Source organism: Acinonyx jubatus, chromosome B4, assembly GCF_027475565.1.
Source record: "Acinonyx jubatus isolate Ajub_Pintada_27869175 chromosome B4, VMU_Ajub_asm_v1.0, whole genome shotgun sequence".
NCBI classification, from domain to species: Eukaryota; Metazoa; Chordata; class Mammalia; order Carnivora; family Felidae; genus Acinonyx; species Acinonyx jubatus.
The window spans coordinates 52,836,313-52,862,869 of NC_069387.1; the positions used below are offsets into that span (position 1 = coordinate 52,836,313).

The 26,557-nt window shown below is 34.0% G+C and overlaps 1 protein-coding gene and 1 pseudogene across 4 annotated transcripts in view; one reads left to right on the top strand and one right to left on the bottom strand.

Annotated features, from left to right (window-relative positions):
• LOC106977174 (solute carrier organic anion transporter family member 1B3) overlaps positions 1-26,557 on the top strand; it is a 69,556-nt gene that overhangs the window by 16,532 nt on the left and 26,467 nt on the right. For 3 of the 4 annotated variants that reach the window (XM_015074673.3, XM_053225930.1, XM_053225931.1), the window contains 7 exons: positions 15,815-15,956; positions 19,481-19,613; positions 22,826-22,944; positions 24,294-24,440; positions 24,601-24,699; positions 24,963-25,205; positions 26,249-26,413. In XM_015074673.3, the coding sequence (XP_014930159.1) occupies positions 15,815-15,956; positions 19,481-19,613; positions 22,826-22,944; positions 24,294-24,440; positions 24,601-24,699; positions 24,963-25,205; positions 26,249-26,413 (1,048 nt within the window). Of the gene's footprint in view, positions 1-11,576; positions 12,437-15,814; positions 15,957-19,480; positions 19,614-22,825; positions 22,945-24,293; positions 24,441-24,600; positions 24,700-24,962; positions 25,206-26,248; positions 26,414-26,557 lie in introns of those variants that run through there. The other variant, XM_053225932.1, reaches the window with a different exon arrangement.
• On the bottom strand, positions 16,539-19,390 carry LOC106977141 (prefoldin subunit 4-like; annotated as a pseudogene).

The window sequence follows — 26,557 nt, forward strand, 5'->3', positions numbered from 1 at the left end:
TCCCTTTCAACCTAAAGTTTTTCATCTTTGCTGAATATTGGTAAAGTTAAATTGTTTCTTTAAATATTCCTCCTCTCCTCTGTATTCCTTTTCCCTTTTAAGGCATTTATTATTTAGTTAAGTTCTTTATGAATGAGATCCTCAATTTGGTTTTCCAAATCATCCTTATTTTTATCTCAAATATTATTTTAAAGTATTATACTTTCCATATATCATCTTTTCCACTTATTCTTTTTGTTATTTTATTTTTCCTTCATTTTGCTAATATTTTTCCTCATCCATTTTGTGTATTTATTATGCTTGCTTTAAACTCCTTTGACGTATCTTCTAAAAACATCTACTACTTATGTCTACATCCCAGGCATTTTTTTTTCTTTTCTTACTTTTGAAGAGCTTTATCTTCCTTACATTCTCACTATTTTGTCCTAAGGTCATATGTCTCTGGTTTTGATGGTTACCCTTTTTAAATTATTTTTTTCTTTTAATTTTATAATGTTCATTTATTCATTTTGAGAGAGAGAGAGAGAGACAGCATGAGCAGGGAAGTGGCAGAGAGAAGGGGGGTGGCAAAGAGAGAGGGAGAGAGAGCATATCAAGCAGGCTCCTTGCTGTCAGCACAGAGTCCAATATGGGGCTTGATCTTACAAACAGCGAGATGATGACCTGAGCCAAAATCAAGAGTCGATTGCTTAACCAACTGAGCCACCCAACGGTCCTGGTGATTACCTCTTTTTGATAATGCAACAGCAGGGAGACTAAACAACAGACCCTTGCTGATGTCAACCCCAACAGCTCAAGAAGAAGGAAGGGAGATAAACCTTAGGGTGAAGAACAGTAGTCACTAGTAAACACATGTCACTTTACTTTTCCAAATTCCTCTGACAATGCTCTTTCAGTCTTCTAAGAAGAAACAGGTCTAGGAATTTTGAGGGAGATATCCATGGAAGAAATTACCTGAGATTAGTCAGGCTTACCTCCTTTGCTTAGCTCCTCTGTTGGTCAGGACTTTTGAGACGCCCTGATTTTACTGTGGGGGGCACTTACTACTGAGGTATGGTCAATAATTACCATTCCCTGCATTGAGGTGGAAGACATTGACTTCCAAGGCTGCCCTGGGTCATACAACTATATTGAATGCAGCCAAAAAAAATGTAATCGCTGTGTATTATATAATAGGTTGAGTAATTGCTGAGCAGGGAAACTAAGATCAAGACCAAGTCCAAATTACAAAAGTGAAGTTGAAGATAAACTTGCGAAGATTTCAGAGCAGAGGCCTTTAGTTGCTAGGTGGTTTCTCTTAATTCCTTTTAAAGGAAAGTGCCATTACATGATTAAGGAATTATGTCAAAGTCTGCCATTTTGAAACTCTAGTACATATTAAAACATTATACTTAAATGATTATATTAAAGACATAATTTATGACACTTTTTTTGAAGTTCACCTTTTAATAAAGCATTTTAAAATTTGTAAGCAATTAAAGGTAATCACATAATCAATGCCAAGATAGCACAAAAAGCTAGGGATTATGACAGTGAATACATAAAACTGACTGAAATGAATTGAGTAAGAAAGATGGAAATGCACGGAAATAAAAATGACAATCTGTAAGGCACCTGGGTGGCTCAGCTGGTTAAGCATCTGATTCTTGATTTCAGCTCAGGTTATGATCTCATGGTTTCTAGGATTGAGCCCCGAGTTAGGCTCTGCACAGAGCCAGCTTGGAATTCTCTCTCTCCCTTTTGCTCTGCCTTTCTCTTACTTACATGCTTTCTCTCTCTCAAAATAAATAAATGAACTTAAAAAATATCTTAGGGGCACCTGAGTAGCTCAGTCAGTTAAGTGGCTGACTCTTGATTTTGGCTCAGGTCATCTACTCATGGTTTGAGAGATTGAGCACCACACTGGGCTCTGAGACGACAGCACAGAACCTGCTTACTATTCTCTCTCTCCCCCTCTCTCTGCCTCTTCCCCACTCACATGCTCTCCCTCCCTCTCTCCCTCTCTCTCTCTTCCTCTCTCTCTCAAAATAAATAAATAAATTTAAAAAGTTTTTTAAATGACAAACTGTAAAAGCTGCAAGTGGAATTAACTGTAAGATGTTTATTTAACCAAAGTGACTGCTAATGAGAATATAGTTGCTCACAACTAGTTAGTAATAGAAAAAAAGGAAATTTCAAGAAATTAAAAAGTCTCAGTATATTAAAATTATATAAAGCAATATTAAATAAAAGAAATGTAGATTTAAAAAGACAAAGACCAGGGCACCTGGGTGGCTCTCAGTCGGTTAAGCATCCAACTTCGGCTCAGGTCATGATCTCATGGTCTGTGAGTTTGAGCCCCACATCGGGCTCTGTGCTGACAGCTCAGAGCCTGGAGCCAGCTTCAGATTCTGTGTCTCCCTCTCTCTCTGACCCTCCCTCATTCATGCTCTCTCTCTGTCTCAAAAATAAATAAACATGAAAAAAATTAAAAAAAAAATAAAAATAAGACACAGACCTTTTTTTTTAAAAAGCATAAGGTTGATACTTAATACTGCTTAAATCTTTAGGTATGGGATGCACTGCCCAATTTATGCATCAGACAAGTGCTTTATAATATTTCAGTCTATAATATACATCTTTCTAACTCAGTTATAGTATATCTTATAGAGCTTGTAGGCAGGGTCTTGTCAGTCAACATTATTCCTATTCTTCTCCCACTGCCAAGAACAATTAATATAAACAGAGAGTGTGAATGGAGCAAAGTTTGAGAAACAGGTCTTATATTCATAAATAGAGAAAAAGGATAAATCAATAAAGGGCTTCCAAATTTCATATATGTTTGGTGTACTGACAAACGTTCACAAACATTTCCATGAATTCAGGAACATAATTTCCTTTCAAACTGAGAGTACTTCTATGAAATAAGTTAAAAGTTATATTATTCTTGTATGTATGAGGCAACTGAAGTTCAGTGTAACATTTCCATCTTTATTAGGTTATTAAGTGGGAAAAGGGGCATCTGGATCTAGACTTTGTCATTGCAAAGTAGATTTTGTTTTCTTGCATCACATGCACACCAAGTCCATGGATAGTTTTCTTCTTTTGCCAACAAGAAAACAATGCAAAGAGAAAGAGGTATAAGGAAAAAGAAGGGGGAAAATATGAAATATAGAATCCAGATATGAAATAAAATGAGGTGAAGAGAGAAAGAATGTATCTGAAGCCTAATTTTTCTGAAACACATCAGTATATTGTCCTCGAATCCTAATTGGAAGTAGTGTATTAAATTTATAATATTTACATTCAATTCTAAATTAAATTAAAACTTATGGAAGTTGAGAGCTAACAACAAAGACATTCACAAAGCATCCTAACTAGAAATTCTTTTGCACAGCATGAAGATGAGAGAAAAATAAATTTATTTCACTAAAGCAAATAGCATAATAATTTTACATTATAAATATTTTTGAATTAAGATTAATTTAAAAGCTGTATACCTTGACCTTAAAAGGCAGGAAAAACATTAGATGTAGTTTTCAAGAGATAACTAAAAACAAAAAAAATCAAATAATAATTTGTAGATTTCAACCATGAAAATTTTGGTTTTCAGTAAAACATGCTAAGAGTGCCTTATATCACCATATTAACATGGAAAATAAACAAGTTTTGAAACATAGGAAATCTAAGAATAAAAATGAAAACATTGAAGGATTAAATTTCAACAAAGATTTAATGAGTGTATACAATCACCCTATTTTCCAATTTTCCACCCCTCCCCCCACCATCCCACCACCTACCTTCTCTGGATCTCTTTATAAGAATCTCCCCCTAACTTTTAGGTGACTGTGGTTAAACTAAACTCTTCTTTCTTATTCTTCAGATTAAAAGGACTATAGGTTTTTTAAGAGTTTTAGCTTTGAAGGTACTGTGACCTTACCTCAAAGCCACAAGAATGAGAAATTAACCTTAACCATTTTCTTCTAAGTATCATCTCCCATCCAGAGTCTGACTGCTTTTGTTTGCCCTCCCCGGTCGGTGTTCCTCCAGGTGATTTTGTTTTCCCCTTTGACTTTATAATTGTTATTTGTTGGAGGATTAGTTTAGTGGGAATTTACTGAGGTCTTTTAGAAATGGAAATGGTTATACATATTTAAAAATCACCCTGGCTGCAGTGTGAAAAGAATAACAATGAGGAATGAGAAATACTGCTTAGAAAAGGTGGTAATCTGGGTGAAAGATGATGGTCATTTAAGTAGAAATATAAAGTGAAGTATGTTGAAAAGAGATATTTATAAGGTTACGTTTTTAGCTTTGGAATATTGATTGGAGGTAATCAATAAGAGAGTAGCTCTGGCCTGGGCAGCAGGTTGAATGTGGTGATCCAGGAAAAGGAGGTGAAAAATGAGGAAGAAGACAGTGAGATCTGTGCATAACAATAAAGAGCCTGAATGGAGTTCAAATGTAGGCACTTTGGAAAAGCCATCTAAAATTCAGCAAGAGCAGTCTTGGCTCAAGATATAGATTTGGTAATCATCAGCATCTAGGTGGTAATAAAAACAATGGCAATTGTGGAGCTTTCCTAGAAAGAGTATGTGGAGTTAAAAAAAAAAAAGAGAGAGAGAGCCTGAAACAAAACCCTGAAAAAACAAATTGAAAAGTGAGAATAATATAGCCTGCTAAGGATACTTGAGAAGTGATGCAAAAAAAAATATTTGATTTATGCAAATGTAAACAACTCTCACTTTGTAGTGGAAAGGACAGGAATATTTTTAAAAAGGGTATGAGATTTTTTAATGGAATTGATGAAGTTTTGGGGTGATGTTGGGTGGGGTGGTCTGGAGCCCAGAGACAAGAAAGAATTCTTGAAGACATCTTTGGTGCAAAAAGGTCATTTTATTAAAACATGGGAAAAGGCCCTGTGGGCAAGAAGAGCTGTGCTGGGGTAGTGACAGGTAACTCATTATATACCCTCAGTTTGGGAGGGGGTTAGGGGTAAAGTAAGTCTCTAAGATATTTTGGAAGCAAGGTTTCCAGGACCTTGAGGGGCTAGGTGTTGCTAGGAAAATGCCATTTATTACCTTTTAATAAAACATCAATCATGAGACCCTTCAGATGTATATCAGGGGGTCGTAAGTTTGGAGTATGATTGCCAGCACATACCTTGGGACAGTAGAGATACAGGAAGTAGACTTACAAGATACTCAAGGTTGAGATAATGTTAAACTAAGATTCTCTTTTGCCCCTACCAAAGTGTCATCCTTGAAGCAGCTGAGATCCTAGAGGGAGGTCATTCTGAGGGTTTCAAGGACTTGTCATTGGGTAATAGGCAGTAAGGGAATTTAATTTTTTCATTTTTCTTAGTTTTCCACATTACTGTGGCAAGCACTAAAACTCCTTTCCTTTGTTTTTGGTAGCCAGAAGTGTCCGAGGAATATCACACACATTCCACCTGGGGGAGAGTGGTAATGTTAGCCTATGTTTTGCCCTCAGCTTGCCCCAGCGTCCCTCATCAGAATAAACTTGAAAATGGATTATATAGCTATTCCCTAGTAAATCTGCAAAGGACCTCCAGACAAAACTCTCTCTTGAGCCCCAAACCTGCCAGATGTGTCTGCTTGATGTATGTTTATTTTTAGGAATCTCAAACTTGATTTGTGACTTCATTGTTTTTAACCTCAAAACCTCTCTTTTTCTCATCCCAAATAGCAATAATAGTTATTTGCTCATAACTATTGCTCATAGCATACAGTTATCCAAACTAGAAACCTAGAAAACAAGATCAGAAAACTCATTTTCTATTATTCCCACATCTTATTGAGTCTCCTCTTAAACTCCAAAGTGTCTGTGATTTTTTGTTTCCTTCTTTCCAACTCATCTTTATTTTCTGAAATCAGCTTTCAAATAAATTTGTCATAAGTCCATCTTCCACAGGGATATCAGAATTGGCCCTCTAAAATTTGATCTCCTTATGTTACATTTAAAAATACAATTTCATCTCCCAGTGTCTGCGTATTTCTAATGTTCCACCTAACAGATATTCTTTTTGTTTTTCAAATGATCTGTGTTCTTCCACTGCTCAGATTTTTCATGTGTTTCCTTTTTTGTTTTAAATGTGTTTCTTCTTCAATTTCTAAGTTACTATTATCTCTTTTAAAAAAGATTAATGTTTGTTTATTTTTGAGAAAGGGAGAGAGCATGAGCAGGGGAGGGGCAGAAAGAGAGGGAGACACAGAATCTGAAGCAGACTCCAGACTCTGAGCTGTCAGCACAGAGCTCAATGCGGGGCTTATACCCATGAACTGCGAGATCATCACCTGAGCTGAAGTCCTACATTTAACTGACTGAACGACCCAGGCACCCCAGTTTCTATTATCTCTTAAAGACTTAGTTCACATGTCACCACACCTATAGAAACTTTAACCATTATAGACAGAATTAATCATCTTTTCTATGTATTCATAACATTATAAATTTATAGTACTCATTACATTATTATGCTGGAATTATTTATTGTTTTTGCCCCAGGAAATTACTAGTTCATTTGGGACATTGATTTCATCTAGTTTTTTCTGCCCTTCTTACTCTGCACCTGTCTCAACTCCAAGATGTAGCAGAGTAATTGCTGTATTGGAGTTGCTCAATAAATGCTGAGTAAATGAATTGAGGTTCAGATGAGTTAGCAGAGTTAATCTTGGCTGTACTTGTAACCAATTGGAAACTTGGAACTGTCTTCATGCTTCAGTTCCAGAACTCTTGCCAAAAAGCTAAAGGACTGACTTGCCATGATTGCAGGTAAATATCAACTTGATCTCTTATCTGCATGCCAGTTGTCTCTTTCTATCTGTGATACTTTAAACTCTATTTGATAATTGTGAACATTTATATCTCTATTTTGAAATCTTTCAATCTTAAATTCTCTACCTAATGGCACAGGTGTTTACATGTTTTTCACTCAAGATTTCAGCTTTCTTATTCCTTTTGATTTTTTTTTTAAGTTCTAAGAAAATCATCGTGTCATTCTTTCTCTGAACCTCAGTTCTGTGTTAGGAATAGGGTTAAAAATGCCCATCTTATAGGGTTATAGATTAAAAGAAAACCCAATTTGGGGCAACTGGGTGGCTCAGTCAGTTAAATGTCCAATTTTGGCTCAGGTCATCATCTCACCATTCATGAGTTCAAGACCTGTATCAAGCTCTGTGCAAACAGCTCAAAACCTGGAGCCTGCTTCGGATTTTGTGTCTCCCTGTCTCTCTGCCCCTCCCCTGCTTATGCTCTCTCACTCGCTCTCGCTCTCACTCTGTCAAAAATAAACATTAAAAAAAATTTTAAAGCTCATTTATAAATCTATCTATATTAATTCATTTCATATCCTTCTAAAATCCCAGCTCGTTGGAGAGATTCTATGATGGCTATGTATTTCCATCTATTACCTTTTTCTTATTTGTAAAAGGAATTTAGAATTATACTGTGAGATTTTTACTTTTTTAGGTCCCTCTCTTATCTTGAGCTAATTTTCCTTTTAAGATTGGAGACATGGACTATACAAAAGTTTTCTCTGAACTTTTAGAAGTTCCTTCTTCTACAGGACAGAGTTTGTATTTAGTTATACTTACATATGCTTTAATGATATATTCCATTACTTTTCTGAAATTTTCTTCTTTGATTTCACAAATGAGAGCTTGATGGTCAGCATTTAAATGAGAGTTCACTTTTGTATTTCTTAAATAGTCAATAAATCATATTGTCAATATGCTCATTATTGATTCTGCAATGCCTATAATAGTGCATGGCATAAAACTGTATTTAGCTAAATGATCATAAATCCTGTTTTGGTCTAAATGAACTTAAACCTAAAAACTGGTTGATGGTAGTTCGCAATGGTAATAAAAACACACTTGTGAGTGCTTTCTGTGTGGCTAGCACTTCCTGCAAGTCAAAAATTTTATGTATGTTTTTTCAATTAATCCTCATTGTTTATTATAATAAACATGTTGTAATAATTGCCATCTAAGAACTGAGGAAACCAAGAAATGAGAGGTTTCACTACATGTTGACTGTGTACCAGATTTATAATCTGAATTGGAGGAATAATAATTTTTTCAACAACCCAAAAACATTTATTGAGTATTTGCTCATTATGTGTCAGGCATCTGAGTTTGATGGAGAGCCTGATGACATTTTTTCTATTTATTCATTAGAAGAGAGCTCTAACTTGAAGCCTTCCAGTTCTTCATAGCAGGCTAAGAATAATAAGGCAGAAGCCACCTCTTCCTCCCTCCAATTTTAATAAATAGTCTAAGAGGTATTAAAAGCAACTCACAACTGTGTTAGAAAACAAGAGATATATTCTGTAAATCAGAAACCATGAGGGTTTTCTGAAAGATAATTAGTAAAAAGAATTAGAAAAAAATCCTAGTCTAAGACTTGTGCAGGAGAAGAAAACTGAAAAGCATGGAAGTGGCTCCAAGGGTGCTTCAAGCCACAACACACTGGTGAGAGGTCCCAGGGAAAACTGACAGGTGGTTAGTTAGGGTATCCCACTCAATACATGAAAACATACATCTTTCCTTGTTTAACATGTCTCCCTTCATCATCAACATACCCCCACTTAGTAGGTTGCACATTTTAACTTTGGGTAATACGGACCTTTTAACAATATCGCATCTTCCAGTCTGCTAGCACAGATGTCCCATTTATTTGATCTTTGATTTCTTTAGCAATGTTTTGTAGTTGTCAGTGTACAAGGCTTTCACCATCTTTGTTGAAGTGTATTCTTAAATATTTTATTACTTTGATGCTATCATAAATGGTATTCTTTTCTCAATTTTCTCTTCAGATTAATTATTTTCAGTGTATAGAAACACACCTGATTTTTGAGTGTTAATTTTTTATCCTGTATCTTTGTTGTACTTGCTTATTAGTGCTAATAGTTTTTTGTGTGTAGAATCTTTATAGATTCTTACATATAAGATCATGTCATCTGTGAGCAAATAGTAGTAACAGTATAAATTACATAAATTATAAATAAGTAGGAAGTATAATTATAAATAAATAATATAGTAAAAATATGATTTTACTTCTTCTCCAGTTTATATGCCTTTAATTTTTTTTTTTCTTGTCTGATTGGTCTGGCTAGACTTTCCAGTATGGCATTGAATAGTAGTGGCTAGAGTTGGCATTCTTGCCTTGTACCTAATCTCAGAGAAAAAGTTTTCAATATTTCCCCATTGAGTCTGTTAGATATGGGCTTTTTATATACAGCCTTCATTCTGTTGAGTTAGTTTGCTTCTATTCCTAGTTTGTTGAGTGCTTTTATCATAAGAGTGTTGAATTTTGTGAAATGCTTTTTCTGTATCTATTGAGATGATTGTGGTTTTATTCTTCATTTTGTTAATGTGATGTATTACATTGATTGATTTTCATATGTTGAGTCAGACTTGCATTCTAATTGTAAATTCCACTTGTTTATGATGTATGATCCTCTTAATGTGCTGTTGGACACTGTTTACTAGTATTTTGTTGAGAATTTTTATATCAATATTCTTCAGGGATATTGGTCTGTAGTTTTCTTTCCTTGTGATGTCTTTGTCTGACATTGATATCAGGTAATGTGGCCTCATTTAATGAATTTGTGCCCTCTTCAATTCTTTGGAAGAATCTGAGAAGGATTACCGTTAATTCTTTAAATGTTTGGTAGAATTCTCCAGTGAAACTGTCCTGGGCTTTCTATGTTGGGAGGTTTTTAATTACAGCTTCAGTCTCATCACTAGATATAGGTCTGTTAAAGATTTTTTTTATTTCTTCATTATTCAATCCTGGTAACTTGTTTCTCTAATAACTTATCCATTTCTTCTAGGCTACCCAATTTGTTGGCATATAACTGTCCATAGCAGTGTCTTATAATTTATTTTATTCCTGTGATACTATTTGTAATGTCTTCTCTTTAATTTCTAATTTTAGTTATTTGAGCCTCCTCTTTTTTTTTTCAGTTAATCTAAGAGTTTGTCAATTTTGGTAATTTCTTCAGAATCCAACTCGTAGTTCCATTGATGTTTTTCTATTCCTTTTTTCATTTATCTTTCCTCTAATCCTGATTATTTACTTATTTTTGATAACTTTGGGCTTACTTCTTTTTCTAGACCGTTGAGGTGTAAGTATAGGTTGTTGATTTGAGGTCTTTCTGTTTTTTTAATATTATCTTTTATCACTATATACTTATATTTTAGCAGTGCTTTTACTACATCCCATATGTTTTGGTATGTTGTGTTTTCATTTTCATTTGTCTCCAGATTTTTTCTAAATTCTCTAGTGATTTCTTCTTTGATCTTTTGGTGATGTTGTTTAATTTCTACATATTTATGGATTTTCCTGGTTTCCTTCTGCTATTATTTTTTAATGTCACTCCATGCAGTCAGTGAGAATACATTGTATGATTTCAATTTTATTAAATTTGTTAAGACTGCTTCATTACCTAACATATGCTCTGTCTTGAAAAATGTTTCATGTACACTTGAGGAGAGTGTATATTCTGACAGATGGAGTGTTCTATAAATGTCTGGGTGCAATTGAGTCTAATTGGCTTATGGTGTTATTCACGTCTTCTGTTTCCCTGTTGGTTTTTATCTGGTTGTACTATTGAAAGTGGGGTATTGAATCTCTTATTCTTAATATGTTTCTGTTTCTACTATTAGTTCTGTCAGTGTTTATGTATTTGAGTGCCCTATTGTTAGATACATATTTATAATTGTTATATCTTCCTGATGATTGACCCTTTTCTCATTATATTGTCCTTCTTTGTCTCTTGCAATACTTTTTGGCTTAAAGACTATTTTGTCTGCCAAAAGTATGGTCATCCCTGTTTTCTTTAGGTTTTGTTTGCATAAAATATTGTTTCTCACCTGTGGGGGTAACTATAACCAAAAAATCATAGACTGGGTGGCTTAAATAATAATAACTTATTTCTCCTAGTTTTGGAGGTTGGGAAATCCGAGACTGAGGTATTAGCAGATTAGGTTACTGGAGATGGCTTTTTCCTGATTCACAGATGGCTGTTTCCTCATTGTGTCTTCATGTCATGGAAAAAGGGCATGAGAGTCCCCCTGGGGTCTCTTTTTTAAGGACAGTAATCCTATTCATGGGGGCTCTGCCCTTATGACATAATAACCTCCCAAAGGCCACACTTCTTTATACCATCACTTTGGAGGTTAGATTTTCAATATGAATTTTAAAGGGACAGAAACATCCAGGTTATTACAGACCCTTTCATTTTTAGCCTTTTGGTATCCTGGATCGAAAGTGAATCTCTTATAGACAGTATATGGTTGAATCTTATTTTTTAAATAAATTCAGACAATCTATGTCTTTTAATTGATGCACTTAATCAAGTTACATTTAAAGTAATTGTGGATAGAAAAGAACTATTGCCATTTTGTCAATTGTTTTTCTTCCTTTCTTAAATTTTTTGTTCTCATTTCCTCTCTTGCTGATTTTCTTTCTTTCTTTCTTTCTTTCTTTCTTTCTTTCTTTCTTTCTTTCTTTCTTTCTTTCTTTCTTTGTAATGGCATGTTTTGATTCTCTTCTCATTTCCCTTTATGTATATTCTATAGACATGTTCTTTGTGGGTACCATTGCAATTACATAAAACAAGTTAAAGTTATAACCATCTATTTTATTTTTTTAAATTCTTTTTTACATTTACTTATTTTTGAGAGACAGTGAGGCAGAGCATGAGCAGAGGAAGGACAGAGAGGGAAGAAGACACAGAATCTGAAGCAGGCTCCAGGCTCTGAGCAATCATTCAGGGCAGAGCCCAATGTGGGCTTGAGCCATGAGATCGTGACCTGAGCCAAAGTCGGACACTTAACCAACTGAGCCACCCAGGCACCCCATTTTTAAATTTTTTTTAATGTTTATTCATGTTCGAGAGACAGAGACAGAGCATGAATGGGGCAGGGGCAGGGAGAGAGGGAGACAGAATCCAAAGCAGGCTCCAGGCTCTGAGCTATCAGCGCAGAGCCTGATGCAGGGCTCAAACTTGCAGATGGCAAGATCATGACCTGAGCTGAAGTTGGTCGCATAACCGACTGAGTCACCCAGTTCTCTATTTTAAACTGAGAACAACTGAACTTCAACTGTATATGAAAATTATTTTGTGTATTTGCCTCCATCCCACTTTGTTGTTAATGACACAATTATCCTTTTTATATTGCATGTCCATTAACATAAATTTACATTGACTCTTTATGCTTTTAAAAATCTAAATTAGATTTATAAGTGATTTACTCACCTACATTACAATAATACAGGAATTTATATTTCCTTTACTAGGGAATTTTTCATTTGATATCGTTTTGTGTTGCTATTCATCACCCATTCACTTCAACTTGTAGAACCTTCAGTGTTTCTTGTAGGGCAGATCCAGTGTGATGAATTCCCTCAGCTTTGACTTATCTGGGTAAGTCTTGATTTCTCCTTGCCTTTAAAGGACAATTTCGCCAGATATAGTATTCTTGGTTGGCAGTCTTTTACTTTCAATATTTTGAATATTATATTATATTCCTTTCTAGCCTGAAAGGTTGTTTTGCTGAAAAATCTGACAATAATCTAATGGAAATTGCCTTGTGTGTGATGAGTTACTTTTCTCCTATTGCTTTCAAGATTTTCTTTTTGTCTGTGACTTTTGACAATTTGATTTGATGTGTCTTGGTGTAGGTCTCATTATATTTTATCCTAGATGAACTTCTTTAAATTCCTAAAATTTCTTCACTCAGATTAGGAAAATTTGGGTCCATTGTCGTCAAATAATTTTTCTGCCTCTTTCTCTTTCTTCTTCTGGCATTCTCATAATGCATATACTGTTCTGCTTCATGATGGTGTACCATAGGTCTTTTATATTCTTCATTTTTATTAATTTTTTCCCCTTGGGTCAGTCTTTGAATTTGTTGATTCTTTTCTGTTTAATTTTGAATCTCTCTAGTGAAGTTTCCATTCAGGCAATATCTTCTTCAGTTCCAGAACTTCTCTTAGGTTCTTCTTCCTAGTTTCTATTTCTTCATTAATAATTTCACTTTGCTTACGCATTGTTTTTCTGATTTCATTTAGAGGTATATTCTGTATTTTAATCCATTGAATATCCCTTTGATGGTAAATTTGAATTCATTTTCTGGCAATTCATATATCTCCATTTCTTTAGGGACAATTTCTGGAGATTTAATTTCTTCTTTTAAATGTGTTGTGGTCCCGTGTTTCTTTATATGTCTTATTATTTCTTGTTGGAATTTTGGCATTTGAAGAATCAGCCAATTCTCTGTGGCTTTGTACAGGGATAAGTTTCACTACTTAGCCAGACTAGAGATTCTCTAGACCTCTCAACTTTTTTCTGGGTGTGTTTCCTCCCCGGGCTATTTGAAGAAGTTTGCTGGTGCCTACTTACAAGTTCTTCCTGGTGTCTGAGATACTGCAGCCTCCCTGTGTTAGTAAACTACAGTACTGGTTCTCCACCTAGTGTCTATCCATGGTACTACATGATTCTGGTGCATGGTTTATTGTCTTTGTTCCCAGAGCCTCAAATCTGGCCATCTACTCTTGTCAGTACTTGGATACAAACTGGTCCCTCATGCAGCCCCCTTACAAGTCAGAACATTGGATATAAGTTCTACTGCTTTAAGTCCCCATAGAGAATATAGGAGTTGGGGGTTTTGTCCCAGTTGGCAAGAAAGTTGACAGTGTCAGATTTTCCTACTGGGCTTGCATGGTTGGCTTCACACTCTCTAGGATGCAAAAATGTTTTAAGTGGTTTCTGGATTTCTCATAGAGGTATTTGTTCAGTTGTTGTTGTTAAATCTATGCATCCATGGGGGAAGGTGGGTTGGGGGCTCCTATTCTGTCATCTTGCTGACATCATTCCCATCTACATTTCTTAATTTCTGATGTCAGTAACATGATTATTTTTGGGAAATGATTAGAACCTGAAAATTTTAATTTCTCTTTTATAATGTAAAGACAGTAAATAATTCTACAAGAATTCCTAATTGGCATTCCTTGAAGAAAATATTCATACAATTTTTTTCTAATCCTGCTGGACAAATTTAATATCTTTGTCCTGTGAGTCTTGTTGTTCCCTTCACCAATTTAGTAAAATTGATTTTGATATCATTCCACCTTTTGTGTTTCACTCTTGGATGACTTCCTATATCTTATATAAGAACGCTTAATTATTTCTAATAAGTGGTAACATTTACAACTTTTCTCAAGTCTTTTCAACTTCATCAAAATTCCATATGCAGAATGAAAGTACACACATCTTTCCAGCCATGGAACGGCTGTATTGGGCCTTTTATCTCTTTTTCCAAGCATGACCTCATGCAAGAAACATACTAGGTTATAGTTAGACAAAAGATCAACACAGTTTCATTGAGCAAAACCCTCAAGGATGTGAGGGAGTGAGTGATAGGGACATAACTATGGGGAAGAGTTTTCCTTGTAGGAATAAAAGCAAGAACAAATAACCTGAGACAAAATAATAAGCCTGGGATGCTCAAGGTACAAGAAGAAGACTAGTGTGGATGGAGAGGAATGAGTAAGAAGTAGAGTAACAGAAGATGAGATCAGAAGAGTAAGAGGGAATACTTGTGGGGAACAGATAGTTGGGGTGGGGAGGACAGATCATTTAGGGTCTTGTAGGCCATCGGAAAAACTGGATATTACTAAGAGTGAGATGGGAAAACAGGGAGTAATGGCATGATCCAATTTTTATTTTGAAAGAATTTTTGTAGTTACTGTGTTGAGAGGGAGGATGAGAGCAGAAGCAGAAAGATCTAATAGGCTGAACATGATGGTGCTACCCGCAGTGGTGTAGAAGGCAATGAGAAAGACCTGTCTGAATCGGCTTGGGTTACTATAAAGAATATACCACAGACAAGGTGGCTTAAACAACAGAAATTATTTCTCATAGTTCTGGGGGCTGAAAGTCTTAAGATCTGGATACCAGCATTGTTGGGTTCTGGTGGGAACACTCTTCCTCATTTTCAGATAGTACCTTCTTGTGTCCTCACAGAGCAGAAAGAGAAAGTAAGCTCTTATAAGGACACTAATCCTATCATGAGGGCTCTATCTTTATGACTTAATTCCCAAAGAACCCATCTCCAAATATTATCACATTAGGGTTTAGGATTTTAGCATATGAATTTGGTGGTGACACAAACATCCAGTCAATAACAAAATAATATTTTAATGCTAGATTTAAAAGGAATTTGCTTATGGGTAAATCAACAAATTTTGTTAAAATTAATTTGAAAATAAAACACCTATAACCACTAGAGTTAAAGTATTTTTTTAGAACATTGAATAATTTGTTGTTTTCATTTTAATTTGTTCTCCAATAATAGTGATGATTTATAAATTAAAAAAAAAGTTCCATTTCTAGCTGAATTCCTAGAAATGCCACCTTTGAGAATGTCTAGCCACTTCCCTCTCAGTTAGTCTATACTGTTCATGAAGGAATAAAGAATATCTTATCACCATGGCCATCTCAGACATCATCTAGAAATCTTTAATAATATTAAATAAAAAATAACAGCCTTGACTGTCCTGCTCTAATTACCTGATGTTGCAACCAAATTAGAAAATGATGCTTTATCAATGTAGCGATGGTAATGTTAAAGGACTAGGTAATGTTAAAGTACCAATTGGTATATAGGAAAGGTGGGTATGCTTTTTATGATAAAAATAATGTTTTTAAGTAAATAAGATAAGCCATTTTTAATTCTATGCATATATAAGCATTATAGTCTTTTTATTAATCATTTTAACTTTTCTTTCTGCTTTTTCATAGATGTTCTTAGTAGCCCTGTCACTCAGCTTTATGTGTAAGGCACTCGGTGGAGTTGTTATGAAAAGTTCCATCACTCAGATAGAAAAGAGATTTGACATATCATCTTCTGTTTCTGGCTTAATTGATGGAGGCTTTGAAATGGGTAATTTTTATTTCTATTTTTATTATTACTTAGTAACCAGATTTGTTGAGGTAAAACTGTTCATAAAAGCTCTACACCATTGATTCTTAGGAGTAAATTCTATCCCCCACCCCAGGGGCAATTTGATGATATCTGATGTCACTTTTGGTTGTCATAACTGGGGGGAGGGAGATTGTTATAGACATCTAGTAGTAGAGGGTAAGAGTGCCACTAAAAATCCTACAATGCACAGGACAATCCCCACAAAAAAGAATTAATCTAACTTAGAATGCCAATAATGTAGAGGTTGAGAAATGCTGATTTATACAAACTCATTGCTTGCAGCTAATACTTTTTAGGGCTGTACCTTTCCTCTCTCAAGGTGCCCTAGTGAAAAAAAAAATTTTTTTTTAAAGTTTGGAGAGAGGATTATGATTCTGATGATTTAAGGAAGGAGGAACAGCTTTGGAGCAACCTCTGTTCTACTGTTTGGGTATAAAATTTGGGGTGAAAGGTTTTTTTTATAGAACATTGAATGTATTGCTTTGTTTTCTTTAATTCAGATATCTCTAATAACAGTGAGGTTTTATATTATTACTGGACAATATTTTCTCTTTATGAATTCATAGCTTATTACCTTTGCCTTCTCCCCCTTCAGAATTTTTTTCATTTTAAATAATATCCAAGCTTATTGAACAAATATTAAAAAGTATTATAAAATGTTTAACTTTCATCAGCTTCAAGGTTTATGTTGCTCTCGAATTTTGCATGTAATTGAATATGCTAACACCCACTGAATTAATTCCATTCTGGATTTTAAGGCATTAGTTTACTTTTGCAAATTTTTCTTTGCTTCTCCTAACATGTCCTGTGTTTCTTCTTGAGGATGACTGGTGAAAATATCACCGATTTGATAAGATATGATTAAGTGGTCATCACCTTGTAAGCGTGATGTCCTCACAACAACTTGTAAATTTTACAGTTGTATCTTTTTCACGTCTTATTTCTTCCTTCAGCTCTGTGGTTCTACTTGCATTCTGTGCATGTTTGCTCATCTTTTTATTGGTCTTCAAAGTAACATTGACATCTTCTGCATCCCCCTTCTTCGTGGTGGCCACCGTTTTGGTCCCTTTTTAGACTTCTTAATGATTTGAGGGGACTCAAAAATTATGTATGCTGTATTAATTACAAATATTTTCTGTAAGTTTGCTGTTTATCTTTTAAGTTAATTTAAAGTGTATTTAGCTATTGAATATTTTAAAAAATAATTGTATAAAGAAAGACCCATCTATATTTTTATTATGAATTCCGCTTTTTCATGATTAAGAGGTTATCGACACCTTGCATCCTTCACTCTTCACCTCTGAGATTTAATAAAACCATCTAGAATTTTAGTTTTGGATTATTATTAACTTTAAATTGTAATTTTCTGTGTGTCTCTTTTTATTGAGGAATGGATTCTTAATATTTTTGTTAAACTTTGTAGCTATTTGACAGCAATTATGTGGGCATGGTTTTAGGTTTTCCTGGTTTCTTTGCTTACCACTGTTACTTGAATCTTATGACTTCAAATCTCATCTTTAGTTTTTCTAGAGTAGATCTTTAAGTTGTTATATTTTCCCACAAATAATTGAACACATAACATATTTCCTAAGCTCTTGCTTGTTGGAAAATATATTTACCATTGTATTCAAGTAATAATTTGAGTATGGAATTAAAATTTCAAAATCTTTTCCTTGGTACATTTAAAATATTTACCTACTGCCTTTTAACACCCAATATTACATATAAGACATCATTATAAATATCATTGTCATGCACTGATGAGTACCTCCTCTTTATCTCTGAATTTCAGAAATTTTACTGACATATATCAGGGCTGTTTTTTTTTTTTTATATTACTTCTGGAGAAATGTATCTGAGGGGTTAACTTTAACTGAAGGTTTCCCTTTAACTCAGGGAATTTATTTTCTATTTTTAGATGTGTATCTTTCTCTCTATTATTTATTTTTTTCTGGAACATATATAAGACAAATATTAAATTTCCTCACAGTTTGGTTCCTTTAACTTTTTCTGTCTAAAATTATCTTTGTTTGGAACACCTGGGTGGCTCATTCAGTTAAGCGACCGACTTTAGCATAGGTCATGATATTGCGGTTCATAGGTTGGAGCCCCCATGTCAGGGTCTGCGTTGAGAGCTCAGAGCCTGGAGCCTGCTTTGGTTTCTGTCTCTCTCTCTGTTCATCTCCCACTTGCTCGCACTTTCTCTCTCTCTCTCTTTCAAAAATAAATAAGCATTAAAATTCTACTTTCATTGACTTTATTTTCCATCAATCTCTGATACTGTCTTCTATCTTATTAGCTCCCAATATGTACATTTCTCTATACTATTTAAAATTTTTTTTAATGTTTATTTTTTTGAGGGGGGAGGGGCAGAGAGAGAGAGAGAGAGAGAGAGAGAGAGAGAATCTGAAGCAGGCTCTAGGCTCTGAGCTGTCAGCCGACTTGGGGCTCAGACTCACTAGCCGTGAGATCATTACCTGAGCTGAAGTTGGACACTTAACCAATGTAGTTACCCAGACATCCCTTACTATTTTTGATTTACAAAAATTCTTATTATTCTCTATTTTTAGTCTGCCAGTTCTTATTTTATGGATGCACCATACCATAGTACCTCTAGAGATACTAACTGGATTTTTTCAGTTCCTCCTCTTTTTAGTTTCCTTATTTAACTGTTTCTCCATAAGTTACTTTATCTACCAGTTCATTTTGGCACTTTTATTGAATTTTTTTTCCCTATAAACTGCTTTAGTAATTCTTGATTTGTGTCTATTTGCTGTTATACATGTAGCTCCAGATGGATTAGGTTGGTCATGACTTCCTCTACTTGGAATACTCTTCTTCCCCTTTTTTAATCTAAATAATTTATACTAGACATTAAATCTCAAATGGCCTCTCCTCCAGGAAACTTTCTTGTAACCCCTACTTAATTTAAGCTCTTCTTTTCTGTGATCTAATACCACCTCTGTTCATCTATTTATTTTTATCACTGGTATATATGTTCCTGGAGGACAAATACTATCGTTTATTCCTTTTTTTTTTTAATTTCTAGCTCTTAACACTATGGCAGGTACTTAATAGGAATTTAAAAAATTATAGGAATGAATCAATAAATCCCTGAATGAACACCTTCCTCTCAGGTCAGGAAGATTTTCTGCATTTTTTTTCCAGCCAAAAACAATTCAAACCAATCTAAATTCTTCAGTAAAATTTTATGTCACTAATATTACCTGGTCATTCGAGTGCTTTCTTTCCTATCTAAAACTCATTCTTCTTATTATTAATAACATATAATTTTACAGTGAGTGATTTAATGTAAGTAGGTTTCACCTTCTCAATTGAATTACATGACCTTTGGGGGAAGGTACTATGTCTTATGCTTTACTTGTATTCATTCTGGGGCTTTCCATTCCACTGGACACACAATTGTACTGTCAATGTTTGCTATGATTAATCATGTCAAAATAATTTTATTCTCTTTCTAGGAAATTTGTTTGTGATTGTATTTGTGAGTTACTTTGGATCCAAACTACACAGACCAAAGATAATTGGAATTGGTTGCTTCATTATGGGAACTGGAAGTATTTTGACTGCTTTACCACATTTTTTTATGGGCTAGTAAGTGTTAAACAGTTCTGTCCTTAATTATCATTTAACTATAAATTAATGGTAGAATTTCATCTTTTTTCCTTTTAAACAAGCAGTCATCTTTTAAGAGGAATACCCAGTAAGCATGTGTAGAAATGAAGTATATTTTGTATAAGTAACTTACTGCTTTATCAGCCATGGCTTTCATTGACTTTCAGATATGAATAGCACTAAGAAAGGTATACATTTTCATAGGAAGTAAATGAACTTTTTATGGCCTTTTGATATGACATACACTGCATGTATTTGCTTACAAGTTTTTTTTTAATGCTCAATAAGAGTTTATCACCTAACCCACTACCATACCCATTGAGAGTATTCTTCTTAAGGTCATTGTATCATTATGAGTAGAGTCAAATACTAATGACAGCAAACCTAAAATAGTGATGGCTTAAATAAGATAGAAACTTATTTTCCACATAAAAAAATTAATGTAGCCAGACTAGGCATAATAGATTCATGCTTCTTTTTTATCATATTTCTCTGTCTTTTTAAAAAAAATGTTTATTTATTTTGAGAGAGGGAGAAAGACAGCATGAGTGGGTGGGGGCAGAGAGAGAGGGAAAGAGAGAATCCAAAGCAGACTCCGTGCTGTCAGCATAGAGCCTGATGCAGGACTTGATCTCATGAACCATGAGATCTGACCTGAGCCAAAATCAAGAGTCAGACACTTAACCAACTGAGGCACCCAGGTGCCCCAATATTTCTCTGCCTTGCATGGCGTTAACCTCATGCTCCAAACTGGCAATGTTGTTCCAGGCAACAAGATAAAAGAAGGGAAGAAGAACCAGAAGAAACAGTGCCTGCTGGCTGGGGCTTAAGAAATATTTTCAGAACTATAACACTTATCCTAACTTCACATTGGGCAGAACTTTGTTACATTTCACATCCAGATATAAAGACATTGGAAAAAGTACACTTTATTCCAGGCTACCATGCTCCTAGCTAAAAATCCCACCTACTATTACAATGGAAAGAGAGAAGAATAGATATTGAGAGTTAATGAACAATTTCTGCTAAAGATATTACTTATTCATTGTCAACACAATGTCGTGTCTTTTGGCATACTAATTCCTTTCCCCACCTTTATTTGACTGTCATAAGAATTTTCTTCTTCCTGGTACTCCTGCTTCTTATTTTCATTATATTTCTGTTTCTTGATTTATTTTCTATATATGTGGTTTCTTCATCATGCCCATACTTCTGTTGCTGACACCATAATGTCAGTATCCCCTAACCTCCCTTTTCAGTCTTCTTCATTTTTCATTCTGGATTTTTTGTATGAAGTGTGTGCATTATACGTATCAATCACATATATATATTAATTTTTTCTTACACTTAGTCTCTATATAGTCAACCAGTTCATGGGTATCTCCAGCCTAACATCCGATAAGAATTTCCCATTCATATATTCAAAACTAAATTCATCCTTGTGTCAAAACCAGTTCAGATTTTTCACATTCACTCTCTCAATAATGATTAATTTAACCACAGTGGAACTCAAACCAAAGTCAAGGGGCTCATTCTAGATTCTCTATTTTGACACAGATGACAAGTGGCCACCAAATCTTCCTTATTCTACTTCCAATGTGTCAGATTGTCTCCTTTCATCCCTATTTTTCCTAACCTAACTTAAGCTTCCCACATCTCGGGCCTAGAGTTTTTGCCTTCAGTCTCAACTCCATTATAACTCATATTCCATACTATTCATTTTCAAACACAAATCTAATTATTTTATTCCTGCTTAAAATTCCCAATTTCCTACAGCAGTGTTTTTCAAGCTTCAGATTCTGACCCACTAGGGGACCAATTCAGATTATTGAAACCAACAACTTTTGAGAGGATAGGATAGAATAAATAGAAGAATATACAGTATGAGAGCAAATATTGTTCTATAAAACTTTTATTTTGATTGTATATATATATATATATATATATATATATATATATATATATATATATATTTGTGTGTATGTGTGTGCATGCATGCATATGTATATGTTGTTGTGATGCAAAATGTGTTTCTTACTATTGGTCATAGTTGAAAATGTTGAATGCCTCTTGCCTATGGATTAATATCCAAACTCGTTTACATATAACCTGACTATCTTTCTAGCTTCATCTTACACTGCTCCCCAGAGTGGAGAATCATACTCAAGGCTTGTGGTGTTCCCCCATGCGCCATGCATGATAATGTTATATCTTTGTGCATGGTGTTTCTATAGCCTTGCATAATCTTCCTTCTTTGTCTGTTGATCTCCTATCCTTTTTTAAGGTTTATCTTGCATGTCCTCTTCATTGTGAATTCTTCTTTAGTTTACCACCTTCCCCACCTCAGAGGAAAGCTGATCATCCCCTTTTCCTTTATGACAACTCAGGACCTATTATATTAAAATTATCATGTCTTTTATTGTATATGTTTATCTAATAGAGAATAAAATGCCCTCGGTACAAAAGCTGTGTGTTTTATTTCTAGTTCCCTGGAGCTGAGCATAAAGCCCGGCCTGCAGTAGGCTGCCCTTGGAGCTCACAGGACACCTCAGTATTTTTGGATCAACACTGTCCCTATACTAGCTCCATCTCTGTTGTTTTTATTAAGTTCTTCCTCACTCAATTGAAATAGACTAGAATTTTTTAAAACTAAGTTTTGTAGTTAGACATTTGAGTGTGTGTGGGGGAGATGGGGGTATGAATATCTGTGACAGAAGATCAGACAGGTATTGATAAAATATATAGATGAACTGGTATGCATTATAGATTGACTTGTAAAACACTAAAGTTTATTAAATGTTATCAGAAAGTTTATCAGGAGGTTTAGATTGGGACCACTTGAGGATAATTCAAATGGGTGGATAGGTATAGTTAGCAGGGGATTTTTTTGTTTCGTTTTTTAACAAAGCATGAAACCAAGATATTGTACCTCTTGAACAGAATACAAGCACTCCTAGAATGATAATCCTCCTTTCCTGGGGAGTATTGAATAATATTTCTTAGTGGGCATTCCCATTCATTTGTACCCATTTCTTCCCCTAAAATACAAGCTGGGAAATTCACAAAAGGGATTATGATAACTTAGAGAAAAAAAACAGTGCAAATAAAGTGGGAAAATTTATCTGTATTTCTGGGAAAGTAAAACTGTTCAGTAGATAAGCAAAGCTTTAAATCTGGTGATATTCTTACAGTTACAGGTATTCTAAAGAAAGTCTTGTCAATCCATCAGAAAATTTAACAAGCTTTTCAACCTGTTCAATTAGTGAAAATTTGTTACTCAATAGTACATCACCTAAGATAGTAGAAAAAGGTAAGAATTGATAATGTCACTAATTCTATAACTGGTCAATTTAAATGTGAAAATTATTATGAGATTCATTAGCAAAAGTGGTTAAAAATAGGAAAAGTATTTGCATTATTATGTACATATAACAAAACCATGCTAATATATGTTATATATAAGAAGCTTTTAGAAGTAATAAGAAAAGAAGAATATTTTGGGGCATGTGGGTGACAGTCAGTTGGGCCTCTGACTTCGGCTCAGGTCATGATCTTGCAGTCTGTGAGTTCGAGCCCTACGTCGGGCTCTGTGCTGACAGCTCAGAGCCTGGAGCCTGCTTCGGATTCTGTGTCTCCTCTTTCTGCCCCTCTGCCTCTCATGCTCTGTCTCTGTCTCTTTCTCTCACTCAAAAATAAAAAACATTAAAAAATTAAAAAAAAATATTTCAGTAGGAAATTGGCAAAGAATATATACATTTAAATTAGGAAAGTGGTATAAATATGTTAAAAATGCAACTTTACTTCTTAGGAGAAACACAATTATTACACCAATTAAAGATTATTTTTACCTATTAAGACACAAATTATAAATTGTAGTTATAATTTTTTTTGCCTATTGGGTGTTTCTACTTATTAGGAAAACATTTCAAAAAATATTTTTCTACCTGTTTTTATTAAAAATAAAAAGAAATGCTATAGAGGGAAAAACATTTATGTATTTCTGGGAGTATATAAATTTCTAGATTTTTGAAAGTTAATTTTCAATATAGTAAAGAACATACATGCTTAAATCAGCATATCTACTTTTACTGACTTATCTTAAAGAAATAATCTGGAATGTGACCGGATTTATTTACAGTTCTAGCTACGGCATACCTGTTTAACAGAATGAAAACTTCAAAATATTTTGTGAGTAAAAAGTAAGGGATTAATTAATTAATTAATTAAGTTACAAAACTTATTCAGCACACCACCATGCAGTCATTAAACCCTGATATCAAAGAAATCTTAAAAACATGGGGAAATTGACATAACATGGTGTTAAGTGTAAAAGGAGATTATAATATGATCTGGACATTTAAAAATATAATGTACATAAATATTATGCATATTTTTATGTGAACTGAAAATGTGGAAGATACATGCAAACATGAGAAGTAGCTCTCTGCATGTGGTGGGATTATAGATAACTTAGTTTTTACTTGTTTACTTTTTGCTTTCCTATATTGTCAAATTTTGTAAAGTAACTATCAATCAGTCTTATAATTCGAAAAAATAAAAAAAAAATGTTAAATGGAATAATTAAGGGATTAAAACAGTTGAGTTTCTTATATAAATGCTAAAATTAATATTTAAAATAAAACACTCTTGTCTGCATAGGTTGTGAAAAGGAATCTGGATCATATCTATGGATATATGTACTACTGGGTAATATGCTCCGTGGAATTGGGGAAACCCCCATAGTACCCTTGGGGATTTCTTATATTGATGATTTTGCTGAAACAGGACATTCTTCTTTTTATTTAGGTAATGTACAGAAAATATTAGATTTTATGATTACTTTCCTTGGGTCCACCCTTGAAATAATAGTGTTCCTAAATTCATTTTTTACTTACTAAAAAATTCTTTGGAGACTTGTATAATGTTATTATTGGCATCTGATAAAATTGTTTTATAATATTTTTAGGTACTTTGCATGCAATATCAATGATTGGTCCAATCATTGGCTTTATACAGGGATCTCTGTTTGCTAAAATGTACGTGGATATTGGATATGTAGATCTCAGTAAGTATAATAAGAACAAGGTAACATAATAATACTTTTCACGTACAGGACATCATCCTTCCAAATACTGAATCCACTTTTTCAGTAGTCCTTTACTATTTGTGTGATGAAGTGTGAACAAAATTAAAAAAATAGTGTCTCAGAATTGATGTAATAGAGTTTAATTTCTGTATCTATGAAGGGCAGCAGTCATTATTATTGCTCAGAATTTATTGCATTTCAAAATGATTTTTTGACTGGCTACTTATAATTCTTTATTCTAGGCAGTATCAGAATTACTCCTAAGGACTCTCGTTGGGTTGGTGCTTGGTGGCTTGGTTTCCTTGTGGCTGGACTATTATCCATTATGTCCTCCATTCCATTCTTTTTCCTGCCCCAAAATCTGGATAAACCACAGAAAGAAAGTAAAGATTTAGGATATTCGCATTTCCCCAAAACAAATGAGAAAAGGAGTCAAATAGCTAATGTGACCAACCGTGGGCAAAATATTAGTGAAAATATAACTGGTAAGTATTTCACATTTATAGTCAATTTGGAATTGTTAATTTCAAATGAAAGTAGACGAAACTATTTCTTAGTTGCCACTGGGCAGAAAGCATAGTTCTGACTCTGTTTGATGGAAACTTTTAGAGACGTATAGAACGAGATGTTTCAAGGTCCACGTCATCCATCTCTAGATAACCATACCTGGTCCTGTCTTGCTAGACTCTAACACTTACTACAATTATTTCTAAGAAAGTCCTTCCACTTTTAACATCCGTTACAATTAGTCACCCCTCTAATTATAGACCCAGACCACAAAATTCATGCCATGGACAGAAGTTATGAATTTTTCACACACCTGTTTGTAGGCACAGATTGTTCTACTATTATTGTAATAATGTCACCTGAGACACAACATCATTATTCTCTTCTTCTCCTTGTACCACAAGAAAGGTGATTTATAATACTATATAGTATTTTAAAGCAGAAAAGTTGCATACCAAGAAACAGATCTGAGTCCTGCATTAAATAGAACTTTATAATTTTTTAACTTTGGTCTTCTCATTTCTGTGAACTTTCTACTTAAAGGTAAAATTCTACTTAATAATTGTATTATTAACATAAAAATTAATACTAAGTGCTAACAAATAAGAGACATTGCATGTCTAGTCACTTTTGTTTCTTGAGCACCTAGCATATTGCCTGGGACCCAGTTGAAAACCAAATATTTGTTGAATGAATGAATAAATTAATTAATGATACATGCAGTTGTATGGTAGAGTGCTAAGAATAACCAAATATGAAGTGAACTGAGCAAGTTGCAAAACAGCATGTATGTATGATTTCACTTTGGGGTAAAATAAACTAATTGAATAGATATTAATGAACATATGGAAAAATGAAGGAAAATATAAAAACTGTTGACAGTAGAATTGCAGGGTACTCTGATTTTCTATGTTATATATTTAAGTAATTTTCAATCTTATATAACTTTTATATTTACAAAATTAAGATATTAATGTATACTTAAGCTGCATTGTAATATCTTATCTTTATAATTTTATAGATTTTTTCCAGTCCTTGAAAAGCATCCTTACCAATCCCCTATATGTTATATTACTGTTTTCATCATTGCTACTGTCCAGCAGCCATATTGGTGCTATTACTTATGTCTTCAAATACATAGAGCAACAGTATGGTCAGTCAGCATCTGAGGCTAACGTTTTTCTTGGTAAGACACATTATTTATGTTTGTTTGATAAGCTATATACTACCAAGTAATTGAGTTTCAAGTGACATTTCGTTGTGAAGGCAATTTTATATTTTAGTAAGTATAATTTCTAATTATTTTTTTGCAAATCTTGTTGAATTTGTC